This window comes from Heterocephalus glaber, unplaced genomic scaffold, assembly GCF_053883595.1.
Source record: "Heterocephalus glaber isolate CG9 unplaced genomic scaffold, H.glaber_assembly_v1.0 deba00000331, whole genome shotgun sequence".
In the NCBI taxonomy this organism is placed as follows: Eukaryota; Metazoa; Chordata; class Mammalia; order Rodentia; family Bathyergidae; genus Heterocephalus; species Heterocephalus glaber.
The window spans coordinates 697,146-715,981 of NW_028258142.1; the positions used below are offsets into that span (position 1 = coordinate 697,146).

Consider the following 18,836-nt stretch of genomic DNA (forward strand, 5'->3'; position numbering starts at 1 on the left):
TCTCATTTTGACCAACATTCTCTGGATATATTTGAATACTGGGATTTTAATGCAGAAAGCACAGCTTGAAATGGAGCAAGTGCATCTAAAGAGGTGGCATGGTACTCAACAAACCTGGCAGACTCACTGCAAGACTTGTTTCCCGCAGTTTCAGGAGCTAAGGACTGTCAGCAGGCTCCTGCACCACAGCCTGCTACATGAATAGAGACAGTGCAGATGCTCTGCTGAACCTGTAAATGATGCCCAGGGTCCTTCCCTCCAGCTTCCAGGCTGATGAAGATGCAAGGTGTTCTTTCCACTGGCTCGGCCTTCACCATACTGGAGCCTTGTTAATGTGGGTTAACAGATGCATTGCCACATGCCCTGTGTGTCAGAGGGACTGAAACATGGGTGTGACCTACTGAAATCCACTGATGTGACTGTGCTTAAACCGAACTTCCTTATTTTCAAGCCTGACTCCCCCCGCCTTTGCTCATCCTGTGGCCTACATGCTTAGATCAATAAAATAAGATGATGCCCACCAGAAATGGATAACTCTAGGACATGCGCAGTAACTGTTTTAAATTACTACAATCTAAAAAACAAATGAGATCCAAAAAAAGCTCATGTTAAGAAACATTGCATTACTACTAGAACAAGGTACAAGGCACAGGAGAAAAGAAGAAAAACCACCCACACACTCAACCTCTCCAAGAATTGCTCAAGCATGTTATTGGGTTAACGTCACCTGAAGTGGGCCCATGAGGTGCCACCCACACAGCAAACCAAACTAAGCCTTTCCAGGAAGGAAACTCTGTAGCATGTAACAAAACATTTTGGTTTTAGGAACTCATTCAGTGGACACCGCCCCCGCCCACAAAGACACTCATGTTTGACTTTCAGTGCGTGTTTTTCATATGATGAAAGAGCAAAATGAAAATAATTGTTCAAGAAATTGCATTATGGAGTAACATCAACTGCTAGATGTTTGTGACAGCATAATAAATCCTGAGTGATGTAATCGCATGTGAAAAAAATACACCCAAACATACATCTACTCGTCTCTTTACAGATACACAAACACAGTATTAATACAAACTACGTAAGATTATGCAGAAAAAACAAAGAGAACAGGAGTGCTTGAGGTATGTGGCCAGAATGGAATAATTACCTAATTTTTAACCTTTTCCTAACATTTTAAATTTAAAAACAAAAGCACCAGAGAGCTCTCATAACTGGGAGGCTTTCTTTATCATACTCTGCTGATGTCTGCCCTAGTCATCTGGCTGAAGCTGGAACCCTGTCACGATTTTCTTATAATTCACTGTCTAAAGAGAGGCAAGACTGTAGGTGGAAGATGAAGAGCCTGGGCCTGAGATTCACATCTGTAAGGATTTCCATATGGGGCATCTTACCCTATTTGGTCTGTTACAGCAAAATAACCAAACTGGGAGTTTTCAACCCAGGAATTTGTATCTCACAGCTCAGGATCACGGCACTGGCAGTCTCAGTGACTGGTGGGGGCTGTTCTCCTTGGTGGTGTCTTTCACCATGCCCTCACAGGGTGGAGGAAAGGTACTGGCTCGCTCTGGTCTCCTTCAAAAAGGCACTCGTCTCATTCACAAGGACAGAACCCTTGTGCCCGAATAACCTCCCAAGTTCACCACCCAGCATTCTCATCTGTCTGCTTAGGTTTTCATATGCATTTAAACCACATCAGGGGTTATCTGTTTACCTGTCCGATGACGTCCTATTACATAGATCTTCAAGTCACATATTGCAGACAGCTATATAACAGTCATAATATTAAAGGCAAAACACACTAAATTTCAGTTGCAAAATGAATTAATTTAAACTTGCTGCTTATGTGTTCTGATTAACACTGTATCTGTGTAGGATCATCAATTATAACACAGGTACCACACGTGGGGATATTGATAGTGAAGGAGGCATTGGTTGTGCAGGGGTAGGGGGTATATGTGAAATCTTTGTACTTTCTGTTCAATTTTGCTGTGAATCTAAAGCTGCATTTTTAAAAAAAGTCTATTAAATTTCTTTTCTACAAAGGTACTAAATATTGAAGAGAGCCTTGAAATTCATCTCTCCGTCAACAAAAGAAGATGACAATCTGTACAGACTTGAATTTTTAAGTACTGCAATTGGCACACAAGGACTATGTCGACATTGCAATGGAGGGTGCAGATCTACAGTGGATCACAGGGAAACTTGTACCTGCTCTGTCCCCTACACTCAGGCTCCAGATAGTTCCGCCACCTGCTGGGCACCACAGGCTATTACAAGGCTCTCTCCGCACAGACGGAAGAGAAGGCAGCGCAGCAGCTCAAGTTTAGCCAAGACAGGAGAGAGGCAACCGTCACTGTGAAAATATCCACGCAACAGGGTTTCAAAGCCATTTTGAATAGTCAAGAATATACTTTTAAAAAATAAGCTCATAAAAAAGAAGAAAAAAGTATGTTTCTATCTTTCCACATATCTGTGGTCTTGACAACTTCTAAACTGGCCCACACAGATGCACTTGCCCAGAGCACAGTGATTAGCCCACAGGGCTGCAAAAGCTGAATTTCTCACCTACTCATTCCCTATCAATTGTCAAGCCTAGGACTGAGCTTCTGTACTATTCCTTCCTCATCTTTAAGGAAACAAAACCCAGTACCCCTATACTCATGCACTCACAATCTAGATACTGTGAGGTTCCTAGGCAGTTAACTGACCTGCGATGGTATGTGCATACAGCCGGCTGCCAAAAGTGAAGACATGCAGCTCATACAGTTTGGCAATCTTCTCTAAAAAGTCCTTGCAGTGAGGACGCAGGCGGGTGTGCAGCATCGGCTCACCCCGGCCCAGCTGGAAGTGAAAGATGCCCTGCAAAGAATAGGGAATGATGGTGAGAAGAGAAGGTCCTGGGGAGCACTGCCCAGGTAGCACCTGAGACCTGTGAGTCCACAGCAGAAGTCTAGTGATGCGCATGGAACCCTCATAGAAGCCAGTCTATAGTATCTGATACCCACCAAGCAAAAAGTTTTCCACATACACTCTATGAGAAATGCATGAATGCCTCTGATGACTGACAATGTTAACTACCCATGTAATAATGATAATCACCTACAGCAGCTATTAAGATGACTTCCCCCTATAGCTACAGTAACTAGGCATGATTACTACCTGCTATAGCTGCCTATCCTAACTACTACTGATAAATGTAGTAACTGTCCATATAACTTACCACTATACTTACAACAACCCCGAGAGCTATGGCAACTACGTAAATACCTAAGCTAACTACTCATGATAACAACAACCTATAACTACCAATGTTAACTACCCATGCTCATGAAAAGCACCTACAATAACTACTTATAGCTACCCTTCATAACTATAATAGCTACTCATGATAACTACCCACTATAACTATCTACAACTACCCCCTTAAAACTATAATAACTATGCTACTGACTACCTGTCAAAGAGCAAAACAGATGGCTTGAAATAGATTTCCTCATAATGTGTTAATGGTGATACTTGAGCTGCTGATGAAGATAAACCACACTTTCCGGTGACTTTAAGACAGCTTTATAAGCTTATAAATACAACACATAAACTGAAATAATATTCTAGATTATCTCTTGCAGGCAGATAAAATTAGTAATACCAATGAGCTCACATGATTAATGTGTAAACAAGTCTCCTTTCTTTAGGGAGCTAAACTATGATTCGATTAATCTTGCTTATCATCTTCTTGGTAAAAATATTTACTTTTAACAACTTAAAAAGGTAAACTACCTAGGGCCAAGTAAATTTTACTTAATCACACTTTTAATTAATCACACTGCTAGTGGTAAAGCTATCTGGTTAAAGATTAAGGCCTGTGAAATTTAAGTAACAGCTCTCACTCTCAACAGCAAAGTCCAACAGTAATAATGTAAGCTTTAAAAATGTAAGCCTGAGCAATTAAATGGTCCTTCCCCATGTGGCCAGCTGGTGTCCCAGCTTCAGGAACTGAGCTCTCACTGGGCACCCTGAACCTTGTAATTCTGCTCTCAGTGGTCAGCACAAGCCACGGGCACAGAAGTAAAGTGGAGTCCACCTTGGAAACTACTGGTATGAGTGGAGGACTGCTCATTCCTAAACCATTCCATACAGAGGGAACATTATCTTCTGGATCTACCCTCTCCCCCAAGTGAGAACTAGTTCAAACTGTCTTACAAGGTTAACTTTAAGTGCCCAACTTCAAAGTTACAACATAAAAAATACCTATGGCATCACATGCTGGTATATACACGTGCAAAGTGTGTGTCTTCATCAAAACATTTAGTACAGAGAGTAGTTGGTATGAATGAAATATCTGAAAATATTTCATAACTACTTACACTGCACAAAATATAGCTTATTTCTGGGTAAATCCCATGATATACAAAGTAACTAAACAATACAAGATTCATTGTGGGAATGGAATTCTAGCCATAAACTCAAGCTCAATCTCCAGAGAAGAACCCTAAAAACTGAAGAACACCTGGTCTATTTATCAAGCCATTAACTTGTTTTTAACAAACCTCTCTATGGTACGATGACGTCCCTGGCAGTTTAGTGGTAAGGGACCCTTGCTCTGTGATGGCCCCTCCACTGGGCAGTGTGGTTCGTCTTCTAATGTCTTCCTGACTCTATACCTGGCCATAGCAAGGCTCAGTCCTCTTTTCTGTCAGAGAACACCTTCAGGGTAGTTTTAACACCTTTGCATTCTAAGAACTCAAGACCTAAAGTAAGAGCTTGTATGTTATCTGTTCAACAGCTAACATTTTAAAAATGTGGTAACACTGGCGGTGGCATACGCAATATAGGCCTACAATACAGAACTGCTTGTAAGAGGCATCGCAATCCTTTTGCTCGACTTCTTGGCTCTACTCCTACGAAGCAACTGGACTACGGGAAAGTTTTACCTGCACTCACATGGGGTTCCACCTTTGACCCTTTCTATCGCATCCTATTTCCCTGGAGAGCTGCTACCCAGAGACTCTCACTGTGGTCTCCAGCCCAGGTTCTCTTTAGCAAAGACCCAAGTATCCTGACCCAGATGCCCAGAGATACAAAGCACCCCAGACCAACACATTCCCTCAAGACTGCTCCTCCAATGACAACCCTCACGCAACCACTCTACTGTGCTCAGAGGTCTCTAAATCTTTACTCTCCAGCTGGGCTTGCAAACAAACCCTCTCCATATTACTGTTACACCCCTGGCAAATGCTAACAGTGACAGCACATTTACGCTGCCACCTGGAGTGGCCCAGATGCAGTGGCTATCTGTCCTAAGGTTGTATGTATGACTGAGCAGTCTGCTCCCCAAATACAGACAGACCTATGGGAACCAATTTTAAAAACAAGATAATGCCCTTTCAAATTGAATGACGAACCGTGGGGTGTTTGGGAGAGCCACCTTGGGTATGGCTGGCAAAACTCACTTTGTTTGACATCTGTGGACAGTGCTGCTCTGTTGTGTGGATTAGAGTCTGGTCCAAATCAACCATGAGGACTAGTTTTCTGTTTCGATGTAGTCGTTGCTGATCTTCCTTTCCAAGTTTTTCAGCTTGCTGCAGTTAAAAATAAAAATGACAAAGTACATACATTTAGACCCAGAGTAAAATCCAATTTCACTAAGAGAGCAGAAGGACACTGACACGTTCCTAACCAAGTCCTCACACGCCCGGGATCTCACTGTGGCTGACAACACATTACTTGAGGTCCACAGCTGGCTATAACTGGGCCTCTCCTACTGACCTAGGCTGCACGCTGACCGACAGCCAGTTCTGTCTGGTCCATATTGCGTACGAAGTCTGGGTTGTGATGATAATTTTGCTATTTAAAAGTGCAAACTAGTGAAAAGATGGGGGAAGATGAAGTAGTTTTCTCTATAAAAATTCAGTTGACTCTGTGGAGCACCTGAAAAACTTAAGCTTCAAAATTAACAAAGAAAACAAGCTCAGCTAAGAGGAGGGTGAACAACCATAAACCAATGGCTGGGCTGGCAGAGGTCAACAACCACCCCAGGCTTGGTCTCCCTAGGCTCAGCCCTGTCATTTCACTTTGAAGAATTCAGGTGGGTTTGAGACAGTGCAACAGGGTCACCTACACTTGAGGCTCAAGGCAGGACTCTCCTCAGAGAAAAGGCTTTGGCTTGACCTAACTCAGTAAAACACACCAGGGTGAGCATCCCATTAAGTTCCTCAACTTAACTAGCATTTAGTTATCCACAGACAAATTTCTGGTCTGGATTAGGTTAGACAGGAGAACTTCTGCCATATTCCTGAAAGGAAGTATGCAGAAAGCCTAACACTTCTGCCACAGTAGAAGGAATGGAAAACATTCTTCTCTTTTTAACTGTGAACATTCTGGCTTTGATTACATGCACACATATTTATATTTGTTTAAAGTTCACTACCAGCAGATTTTGGTGCCAGCCAAAGCACTAACCTCTGTAAACTTTTCTGGGGCTTTGCATCCTGGTCCTAATCCACCCTATTTTCCATCACATGTTATTAAAAGCAACATTTGCCCAAAAAATAAAAAATAAAATAAAGTTCAGTAATTCAGAAAAACCAGAAGAATGTATCTGGTATTCTGTCTTTCCTACAAAAAAACAGACTAGTTATTATAGATTATTTAAAAGCACAAATCTAATAAAACTAACACTGAAAAATGTTTTCCCTACTTATAAAATACAACCTTGAAGGTTATGAAACTGTTACAGTACCTGGTCCTTAGGTGGTGGGCACACCACAGACACACAAACCTTACCCTATGGAAATGTGAGCTGTGAGGTTAACTCCTGAAATACCAAAGTATTTGCTTAACAGCACTCAAGTAGATGCTTAAAAGAGCACTCAAGTTCTATTTTCTAGGTGGCCTTCTACCTCTCAATTCTGCACACAGGACCTGCTGCTCCACTGCTCAGGGTCAGCAGCACTACAGATGTCACCTTGGAGCCTGTGTTCACTTGCTCTCCACGGCAGCCTGAGCCATGGCTTCCCACCAGCTACAATGACAATGGATGCTGCTGGGCAGCCTAAGAGCACCATTATGCTCACTTCTTCCCTGGTCCCCAACGTCTCTGCTCTCCCTGCCAGCCTGTCCTGCACATACCCTTGGTGCACCACTGCCTCCACAGCGCTCTGTGCCCAGATGTCTACCACTGTCCCTCCAGCTAGAATCTGGCTCGAGGAAACATAGGCTGAGCTGGTGGGTGTGTTACAGTACCAGGAGGGCTCCCTCCACACAAGTGGGGCAGCTGCAGAGCCTCTACAGGTGCTCATGCAGGCAGACTTGTTTGTGAAGGAAAAGTAAAAACAGAACCAGTGCAGCCTTCCACTTCTCAGGGGGGCAACAGCTGGTACCCACCAGATGAGAGATGCTTCGGGAACGACAACTACAGATGGCTGTCCCACAGTCCCCTACACAGCCCAGTGTCCCCGTGCCTACTCACCTCAGAGCTCACCATTAACTCTGGCACACTGTGGACCATGGACACAGTCGCTGTGGACAGCGGCATCTGCTGCTTCCCATTCTTACTCTGCAGTCTTTGAATGCAAGAAGATCAGATAAAAAGACAGCTGCACTTGATAAACTGTACACAGGAGGCATGTGTTACTGTGAGGAACAGGATTTCAACCTACACTATAGCTGACACACTGCTATCTTAGCACGGAACTCTATTCCATGGGCAGCCATGGGAATTTCCTCCAGCCTAAAGACTGGGAAATATGAAAAACTGAGCTCATGGTCACTCTCATAGTCAAGGTGCACAGAAGGGGCACAGGGTTAGACTTGCAGTCGTGGTCAGTCATACTCAAAATTCTCCATGGAAATAAACTGAAAAGTCACATGGAAACATAAAGGGGCCTTAACATGAAAACACACACACAAAGTCCAGAGACAGTCACCCATACTGCTAGACCGACAGAGCAGAGAAACGGTGTGAGTGCTCAGCTGGCCTAGAGTGTGGGAAAGGAGGGCTGAGCGGTTAGGCACTCCACCTCCAGAAGAGGTGCTCCAGGGAGTCACTGTGGTTCCCCTCCAGAATAAGAACAAACCACAAGTACCTTCCAGCATTCTCCTGTCATGCCCCAAAAGAGCACTCAGCAGAAGGCAGGGCTTCAGAAATGGAAGACTAAAGACAGAAAGCACTACTCCTCGGGAAACAGTCTGACTCGAACGCAGGCAGGGAAGGAAGGGTATCTGCCTGATGAGACAAGAGGCTGCAGGGCCCTCATGGAACCCCACACTGCTTCCCATAACCCACCCACATCACTCTGTGAGGGCGCTGTGCCCTGCTCTCCAAAGGCACTCACTGGGTTAAGTCCTGGCCACATTCAGCACAAAGGCCCTTCATCACAACTGGGTGGCTACATCCTTCCAATCTCACCAGAAGGGCTCTGCAAAATACAAGGAGAAACAAGTACAAATCAGCAAAGGGCAGGAATTTACAATCTCTTAGGTACATCACACAGAATGAGCAAGGGCAGATGAGTGAGAATGAAGCCCAGAGTCTTTGAACCAGTTCTCCTGACTTTTGCACAGCTCTAAACCTGTTCCCTCAGTCTACCTGGGGTGTATTTATTTGCTTGACTATAAAATGAAGAATTTCTCACCTGCAAAATGACTTCCTGCTGTACATAGAGGGTGGAAAAAAACTAAGGATGTCTAAAATACAATAAATACATATATGTTTCTTTTACACTTCTGGTAAAGACCTTATAAAAATTAAAGCTTTGGGGCCGGGGATTTAGCTCAGTGGTTCCGCCACCTGCCTTGCAAGCGCAAGGATCTGAGTTCGATCCCTGGTATCAAACAAACACTCCCCAAAAACTAAGGCTTTGTTCACTAATACAGTACAGAACAAATCGGTATAATTCCAAAAATGGTAAATTGTTGTTTCCTCCCATACAGGATTCCCAGTACAGATTGGCTTATCTAATTTTTCTGATAAAGTTATTATGCTCTTTTTTTATAGTTATCCAGAATCCTGTTTTACTTTTAATGACTTTAAAAATTTTTATTAGTATATGTTTGCAGTACATGGTTACATTCTGTGTTTGGATTTCGTATATGAACATAACACATCTCAATTCCTCTTTGCATCCTCTTCCTTTCCTCCCCTCCCCCACTGGTTTCCCCTCCCTTCACCTTTTTTTAATTTTTCTGGAACCTGGGATCAAACTCAGGACCTTGCGCTTGTGAGGCAGGCATGGCCCCACTGAGCTAAATCCCCGGCCCCTCCCTTCATCTCTTGATCTCCTTCCAATTTGAGAATGATCTATCTCCCTATTTCCTACTATCTTTTATTTTGCTCTTTCTAATTTGGGTTTCTCATGTAAGAGAAATCATGTGATATTTAAGCTTACATGTCTGACTTATTTCACTAACATTACTGTCACAAAGTACATACATTTTCCTACGAATGACTCAGGTTTATCTTTCTTTATGGCACAGTAGTACTTCATTGTGTGTAAACACATTTTCTTTATCCATTCATCTATTGATGGATATAGAGGCTGCTTCTAAGATTCAGCTATTATGAGTTGTGCTACTATAAACACAGGTATGCATATATCACTGTAATATGATGTCTTCAACTCTTTTGGGAAGATACTTAGAAGGGGGATAGCTGGGTCAAATGGAATTTCTAGTTTTAGTTTTTTGAGGAATCTCCATATTGATTGTACTAGTTTATATTCCCATCAACAGTGTAGAAAGGGTCCTTTTTCCCTGTAGCCTCACCAGCATTTATTATGTGATTTCTTGATGACAGCCATTCTTTCTGGGGTAAGATGGAATCTTAATGTTGTTTTAACTTACATTTCTCTAATGGCCAGTGATGCTGAGCATTTTTTCATGTATTTACTGGTTATTTGTATTTCTGTGAAGTGTCCATTCATTTCACTTGTCCATTTTTTGATCGGGTCTTTTTTTTGGGGGGGGGGGGGTCTAGTTGTTTTGAATTCTTTGTAGCTTCTAGATTTTTTTTTTTTTTTTTGTACCAGGGATTGAACTCGGGTCCTTGCGCTTGCACAGCAGGCAGTGAAACCACTGAGCTAAATGTATCTTCTAGATATTAATTCTCTGAATAATAGTTGGCAAAATTTTTTTCCCATTCTGTAGGTTGTCTTTTCACTCTGTTGGTTGTTTCTTTTGCTGTGCAGAAGCTTTTTAATGTGACATGATCCCATTTGTTGAGTTTCAATACTATTCCCTGTGCCACTGGGGTTCTGTTCAGAAAGGCCTTGTCTATGCCTATGCCTTCAAGAATTTTACCTATTTTATCTTCCAGCAGGTTGTTTCTATTTTAATATTTAATGCTTTGATCTTTTTTTATTTTAGTTTAGTACAGGGTGAGAGATGTAGGTCTAGAGTCAATCCTCTACACGTGGACTGCCAGTTTTCCCAGCATCATTTAATAAAAAGGCTATTTTTCCTCCAGAGTATGTTTTTGGACCCTTTGTCAAAGATCAAATAGTTGAATGTACATCGGGTTGTTTCTATATCCTTTATTCTGTTTCATTGATCCTCACATCTGTTTCTGTGCCAGTAGCATGCTGTTTTTATCACTGTAGGTTTGTAATATAGCTTCAAATCTGGGATTATGACACCTCCTGCTTTGCTTGTTACCTAGTACTGTAATATTCTTACTTTTTATATGAACACAAAAACTAGTCTTCTTCATATCCAAACCTTGGTCATCTGGCAGCAGTTTAGGAAAGAGGGATTACCATGGATAAATCTCAAAGCTGTAATGGAGCAGTGGCTTACATTCAGAGCATCAGGCAGTCAGTGCCTCCCCAGGGCCTTGGGCCTGCTGGTCTAGCAAAGACCCTATGACACAGTACTTTGCAACAAGAGGTTAAAGCAATGTCTCCAGAGCCATGGCTGCTTTCCAAAAACCAGTGCATCCTTGCCCTGCTCTGCCCACTCAAGAGCACTCTGCTTCTCACATTTAGCCCATCCCCTAGCCATGCCCGCTGCTGAAGTGGGTCTGACCTATTGTACGGCAGACCAGAGAATTCTGGTGGGACCAGTGCCCATCTAGCCTCCAGCACACTGCTCACTTGAGGACAGAAAGGTACATGTCCATCTGGGCAGACTCAGATGACAAACACGGTACCACAAACGGGAAGAAGAGAACAAGACAAAAGTCAGGCCACAGCGTGACTTTGCAAGAACAACTGTGGTGCACATACCCCCACCCCTGCCCCTCACTACCAGAACTTGAAGACCAAGGGCCAAGAAGCACAGCTCCCATGTCCAGCCTCCCTGTGGATGCTCCCCAGTGTCTGGTCTCTCTGTAATGGGGGCGGGGCATGCACTGGGCTGGGGGAAGCTCAAGCTGCAGCAAGAGGGACATATGGCCATTCTGCAGCATGGATGGGAACAGAAGGACACACTTTCCTACAAGGGAACAAAACTGGTGTGTGAGGATCCGCTGTGGGCAGGGAAGGAGAGCTGGGTGGGACTGCAGGGCTGAGGGAAGATTAAAGACTTTGCTAAGAAAGAGGGAGGCTGCTGGGGTGGAAGAGATGGGGCTTTAGTTGCACTCTATAAAATAGGCTCTATGTCCTCTAGTCTGTGGTTCTCACTCCAGTCCTGCCCCATGTAGTCTTGTACCTCTGCTACTACTGCCATCTTGGATCCACAGCATTCACATTCCCAGGTGCTGTGAGAAATGGTGTCATGCTTCCAGACACCTCCCAACAAGCCACTCAGAGAGGGCGCTCAGCCACAATCCTAGGCCAGGAGATTGGCAGGCCCAGAACTGGTGGGATGGAGCAAAAAGGTCATTTAAAGATCATTTCACTAAAAGAGCTCTGCCCAGAACGAAATATTCTGTAAATACACAATGCTCAGAAACATGAAAACCCATGTATAGGCTATGAGAATCTAAAATTTATGCATTTTATTTATTTTGGAAGGCAGCTGTGGTTTTGGAGACATTGCTTTAACTTCTTGTTGCAAGGTGCTATGCCATGAGGTTTTTGCTAGAGCAGCAGGGCCAAGGCCCTGGGGAGGCAGTGACTTCCTGGTCTTCTGAATGTAAGGCACTGTTCCATTTTTACAGACTTGAGATTTATCCATGATAATCCTTCCTTCCTAACTGCTGCCAGGTGACCAAGGTTTAGACATGAAGAAAACTAGTTTTTGTGTTCATATTTAAAAAATTGTTTAAATAAATTTTTTAACCATTAGTTTACAGACATCATGGTAATGATAATTTGTTTGGGAAATGTATTAAGAGTTTTTTTTTTATTATTTAAACATTTTATTTATTTATTTGGGGGGGGGTACTGGGCATGGAACTCGGGACCTTGCACTTGCGAGGCAGGCGCCGGAACCACTGAGCTAAATCCCCGGCCCCTGTATTAAGAGTTTTTAAGGTGACAAAAATGCTTTCTTTAATCTTATCAAAAGACTTTAAAATTAATGATTACAGTTCTGCAATTCATCTGCCCAAACGATCAGACTTAACACAAAACAAAAACTCAAGCAAAGGGTCAGAGTCAGATTCTGAATAGAACAAAGACACACTTTAAAAATAAAACACAGAAATCAGTTAAGGGCACCTGAAGCCACTTGTTCCAAAACATAGCACTATTTAATTAGACTGGCCACAACAATGAAGATGCTGGAGTGGGCATCAGCCTCACGGAACTCTGAATCATGTGTCACCTCCAACACCTCACCTTCCAGGGTCAGTGCTAACTGGATACAAAAAAAAAAAAAAAAGGAAACTATAGGGCCTATTTTGTAGGAATCATGATTAAAACTCTTGACACACTGGAATGACCTCCCTTGATGAAGCTATGTCTGTGAAAAGCCACAGCGCCAGTGCCAAACACCAAGATGAAGGTCTGGAAGCTCCCCCAAATCAGCAACAAGGCTCTCAACACCCTTGCTCACCTAGAGGCCACCCAGGGAGATGGAGAGAAAAAACAAGAATGCCCCTTTGTGCAGAAGACCGGATTGTCCCCTAGAAAACCCAAAGAGCCCACAAGACCAAATGGACAAGCTCAGCAAGGATGTAAGATACAAAATTAAAACACGGTATTAATGACCTTCCTATATTCCTGTAGAAGACAAAATTTAAACACGTTATTATGTATTGTTATATAATACACAATATACCGAATTTATGCAGACTACACAAAACACTGATCCAAGAAATCAAAGGTCTAATTAAGAGGAGCGATATTGTTCATGGATTAGAACACACAACACAATGAAAGATATGAGTTCTCCCAAACTGATTATAAGCCAGTTCCCATAAAAGTCCCAGCAAGGCTTCTATGAAGGCACAGACAAACTCACTCTCAAATTGATGCCAAAGGTGCTGTTCTTTGAATAGCTGAAACCACCTTGAAAATGAACAGAACAAGAGGAATCACTACCTGATTTCAAGACTCACTAGACAGCTTCAGGAATTGGACTGAGGTGCTGCTGGAGACAGCATGAGCAAAACTTGCAAATGTACCCCCAATGGCTTCAACAAGCAAGTCAGCAGAGGAAGGACAGCCTTTTCCACAAATGTTCTGGTGCTATTAGATATCCACAGGAAAGAAAAGAAAAAAAGAACGTTGACCCAAGAGTCATACTTATACAAAAATTAACTCAAAACTACTACCTTGCCTGTGCCTGTCCCAAGCCAGGCAATCTCTGCACCCAGCCTCGAGCAAGATGTGCCAAGCACAGACGCAGCAGACAAGGGCAGAAGATGGTGACTGGGCTGTGGCTGTGGCTGGCACATTTCTACCCACACAGATTTTATTCAAATCAAATAGCTGTTGTGCCACTTTCAAGTAACTCATCCCAGAACACCTCTGCTGCTGCCAATTCAACTAATGCTCCCAACAAGAAGGAAGAAGTGCCCTGCAGTTATAGCCAGCTTCCTTGTGCTCTCATCTCTCTTCCACATTTGTACTGTTAAACTCAGGCCAAGAGACAACTCTATTTCCCCACCTTTTAAAACCAACCCAAATGGCAACTAGAAGTCCAGTGTGGCAAGGAAAAATCAGGTCTGCATGAAATCTACTAACTCCACATCTTATTTCACTGACCCAGAAATGTTGAGAATTCCAAATTTGGTTGATCTGAAGAATGTATTAAAGGATGATGTGTTAAAGGATGTGTTAAGGATAATAAATGCCAATATTAAATCTGCTGGAGTTTTGTGAACAAGATGAAGAGAGATAACATCCAAAATTCATACTTGATTTCCCTGAAGACATATGGACACTTAACTCTACCTTGAAAACAAGAATAGATTTTATCTAGAAATAAAGGATGGGGGTATGGAATGAGATTCAGTCTTTATTTGGTTCATTAAATCTTTATGGCCATAAAATGTAATATAAAAAGCTTCTATGACTATAAACACATTAGAAGGAGCTACCAGGTGTTACTGTGTATCCTCAGTGTATTGATTCAGCAGTACTGTACTTACGTAAATAATTTATTTATTTATTTATTTTTGGTACTGGGGATCGAACTCAGGTCCTTGCACTTGTGAGGCAAGCAGCAGAACCACGGAGCTAAACCCCCGGCCCTGTACTAATTTAATGCTGACATCCTCTAGATAAAGTTTCACATTGTTAACCTATTGCTGTTCTCTTGGGAACTGAACTCATTCCCCTCCCCACCTTTGTGGCTTTGGATTTGAGGTTGCATTTGACTTTTTGTGTAGGAACTAACATGTATAAAGGCAAATCCAAGCATCCTGAGTAAGTCTTATCCTTATAAAGTCAAATGATAGGCCTTTCCCACTATCTGTTTTCATTCAACAAAAAACCCAGCTTCATTTAGTTAAACTGATTCCAAAGAGTCGAGTTGTATTGACCTCAACCAACTTTAAAATACTGCATTTTTATTTCTGTATATGTTGAATACTCTTTTTTGTTTGTTTTATTTTTTGAGACAGGGTCTCATTATGTAGTTCAGCCTGGTCTTGAACTCACTATGGAGCCCAGGCTGGCCTCGAACTCACAGCAATCCTCCTGCCTCAGCCTCCCAAGTGATGGGACTACAGGTGTGCCCCATTACACCTGGCTGTTGAATATACTTTTTGACAACTAAAAATACAGTCTCTGTTTTATAGATAAAACTACAATCTTGAAATAGAAAGGTAAATATGCAAAGGAGCCAAAACTGTAAATCAAGCACTTGGGAAGACTAGAAGCTAGACCCATAAACAGTAAAGGTGATAAATTGTACCTCTTCAAAATTAAAAATGCTTGCTCTGGAAAGACCCCCTAAGAATGAAAAGACAAACTACAGACTGGGAGGCGGAATCTGCAAATCATAGCCCCAACAAAGAGACAGTATCTAGTATAAAGAAATCTCACAATTCAATAGTAAAAACAAAAAAGCTCCACTAGAAAATTGTCAAAGACACGAGCAGATACTTGAAAGGTGTGAAGACACCAAACAAGCATGTGGAAGATGCTCCATATCTCTGAGCCACAGGGATGTGAAAAACCACACCAGGCCGGGAATTTACCTCAGTGGTTCCGCTGCCTGCCTCGCAAGTGCAAGGTCCCGGTACCAAAAAAAAAAAAAAGAAAAGAATATACACCAAAACCTTGGTTAGCAAGCATAATTCATTTGGGGTCAGGGATTTAGCTCAGTGGTTCTGGTGCCTGCCTCGAAAACCCAAGGGCCCGAGTTCAATCCCTGGTACAAAAAATCCCCAAAAAACAAAACAAAAAAATCCCACACTAAGGTGACCAGTGCTCTCCTAAATTGATCATAACAGCCTGGTGGGCTATATGCTACCTTTGGCACCCAACTCTTCAGCCGCACACTCTGGGTGTCCACCAGGTTCCTTCCACACTCCATGCTGCCTGGCCTGATGCAGAGCACTGCTCCACCCCAACCACAACACTCAAATTCATCCCCCAGATGGAGCATGAAGTCTTCCAGCTAAGCACTGTTATCAAATTTCCAGTCTGAGTCTCAGGAGCATCCCACACAGGAGCTGCTCCAGCCCTTTTAATAGGCTTCCTGGTCTGCACCTCACTGTTCTAGCAGGCCTCTGAAAGGAGACTCATACAGCTCCTACCTGATTCAGAACATGACCATCCACACAGGACCCAAGGCACATACAGGGTGGGCTGGGCCCCTTTTGTACTTGGTGAGGAGAGGAAGGAGGCCTGGATAGGCAGAGCCAGCCCCAGTACCCAAGGCTCCTTCTAAAAGTCACAAGTCTGCTGCAGTCCAGGGACAAATGTGACTCTGAAGGTTAGAGGAGTGTGTTAAGCCATCCATAAGTGGGCAGAAGATTGCCTTTCACCTCTTAGGGCTCAATCAACCATCTTAGGGTTTTATGATCAAAGATTAAGTGAAAATGAAGAGCCAGGACACCCAGGAGCAAGGTGTCTCCTCTGAGGGTGCAGCTAAAAGAAGCCTGCATAACTCACTATTGCCGAATGCCTGCAGAGTACCTGTTTTGCAAAAGTTTTTTTCCAGTCTACAGTTTACTTTCCTTATTAATGTTTTTCAAAGAGCAAAATTTTAAATTTTGATGAAGTCCAATTTATCACACTTTTGTTTTTGTATCATCATGAAATCTCTGTCATATCCAAAGATCACTAAGATTTCCTTCCAAAAGTTTTACAATTTTATATCTTGCCATTAGGTCTATGATCTAAGTTACTTTTTTTTTTTTTTGGTACTGGAGATCAAACTCAGGACCTTGTGCTTGCAAAGCAGGCAGCAGAACCACTGAGCTAAATCCCTGGCCCCTAAGTTACTTTTTAAATATAAAGTAAAAGCCAAGGTATTATGTAGACTAGTAGTTTCTTGTTGCCAGCGCAACCAACCACCATACCCAGTGGCTGTAGCACACACTTATTATTTCACTTTTGGGGGTTTAACCTCTGAATGGGTGTCCCTGGGCCACAGCCAAGATGTAGGCAGAGCCTGTTTCTCAGGAGGCTCCAAAGAGAAGCACTTGTCCCTTGTCTTTTCCCTTTAGAAAGACCTGCAGCCCTCAGCTCCAGCTATCATTGGTGGGGTCCTTATGTTGTCTCCAGTTCTTTCCCAGAGTTACAGCTTCCTCTGACCAAAAGGAGGGGGGCATTATTCTGCCCACCACCTGTATATACAATTGTTGGTCCATTTGTATAAAGCATCACTGTCCAAATTCTTGGCTCCTCACTGAGCTTCAGGGCACTATGTGGAAAATCCATTGGTTTATACCTGAGTGTCAACTCCTGGGCTCTGATTCACTTCATATTTATGGTCTCTATGCCTATTTTTATACCCAAATTGCACTATCTTGATTATCATAGTTTTACAATGTCTTGAAACTAAATAATAAAAGTTCTCAACTTTGTTCTTTTTCAAAACTGCTATTCTAAGTTCTCTGCATTTCCACATAAACTTCACAACTAGCTAATCAAATTCAACAAACATGCTTGCTGGACTTTGAGTTGATCATCAGCATGTCCCAGGTACTCACACCAGCCACACAAAGGGAGCACACTGTGCAACCTCCTGCCCAACCTGCCAGTAGCAGATCACCCAGCTTTTTACCTGGTTAGCATGCAGTCAGACATATGGACAGTTCCTCTAATCGTCAATGCCCCTTGTCCACCAGCCCATGTTTCTGTGATTTCTTATGGAGTCTGCCTGTGAGAGTTTACTATTTTCTACTTCTGGGGTCCTCCACGGGACACTGGCACCGAGTCGTCATTAAGGATGGTGTAAAGTCACACGGGTGGTCAGCTCCGAGGGCAGGGCTGGTTAGAAGGCCAAGTGCCCTGCATTCACTAGAGCAAAGGCTCAACACTGAGCCACAGATTTCTGTGCCTATGGCAGTGTTCCCCTGACCAACAGACTCGGTACCAGAAACTGGACAGGAAAGACCACAAACTGAGTGCAGGTGTACAGTATTCTACTCTCAAAAAACCTGATGAAGCCAGACTTAAACAACAACTTAATGAGAGTGAAAGAAGCGAGTGCTGGGAGAGAAGCCCCAGGGTGGGGAGGACAGTGCAGATGGTTTGTTCTACTTAAGACAGAAGGATGCTCCTGGAATACTGTGCAAAAGAGGCAATCCTTGGATCTTGACAAGTGAGAAGGAGGTAGTCAAGGGTGGAAATGAATGCATGAGAAAAAGAGCTGCGTGGCCCCTAGTACAGCGTGTGCTGCAAGCTGTCTGACTGTCCCTATGTTCCTGGCAATGTGGACCAAACATGCACCTTCTCCAATGTCTTTCCCTTACTGGATGTCTGGACAAGTCATGTAATTTTCTGTACTAGGGTAAAAAGGTTTTGGCCATTCTACAGTGTAAATTTTGTTCGCCTGGACAGTGTCTGGAGACATCTCTGGATGTCATACCTAGGGCAGTGGCCAGCACCCGGAGAGGCAGGTCAGGGTTGTTGCTCAGCATCCCACAGGGCATGGGACACCCATAGGAGAATCATCTGGCCCAGAGTACCCATGTGTGCCCAGGTTGGAAGCCATGGTTCAGAGGGTGACAGATGACATGCCAGCATGTAAGCTGCCCTTGCTCATGTAGTCCACCAGCTAAATGTACCAGCAGCGCAGTGCTTTCAGGTTTCTAGAGACACTGATGCCCATCGAGAGCAGTGGTCAGCCAGGAAACTGATCCACATGTAGAGCTCCAGGTATGTGCGACAGTTTACATCACACATACACCCCCCCACACACACCCCCAAGGATCATATGAACAAATACTAAGCAAAGCTGCAGAAGCAGGAAACACTGCAGGGGTGGTTATTTAAGGAGCATGTAGTGAGTAATGCACAGAACCACTGCATTCCTCACAAAATGACTTGATT

General features: G+C 43.3%; 1 protein-coding gene across 7 annotated transcripts in view; it reads right to left on the minus strand.

Moving 5' to 3' along the window:
• The window catches only part of Ctdp1 (CTD phosphatase 1), a 102,339-nt gene that overhangs the window by 71,392 nt on the left and 12,111 nt on the right, over nucleotides 1–18,836 (minus strand). For all 7 annotated transcript variants that reach the window (XR_015443018.1, XM_087190925.1, XM_004861915.4 and 4 more), the window contains exons 2-5: nucleotides 8,337–8,420; nucleotides 7,472–7,565; nucleotides 5,454–5,582; nucleotides 2,712–2,862 (exon numbers count right to left, since the gene is read on the minus strand). Coding sequence is in view for 6 of the 7 variants with exons in the window: in XM_087190925.1 (XP_087047051.1) it covers nucleotides 2,712–2,862; nucleotides 5,454–5,582; nucleotides 7,472–7,565; nucleotides 8,337–8,420 (458 nt within the window). In the remaining variant the exon portion in view is untranslated. The remainder of the gene's footprint in view (nucleotides 1–2,711; nucleotides 2,863–5,453; nucleotides 5,583–7,471; nucleotides 7,566–8,336; nucleotides 8,421–18,836) is intronic.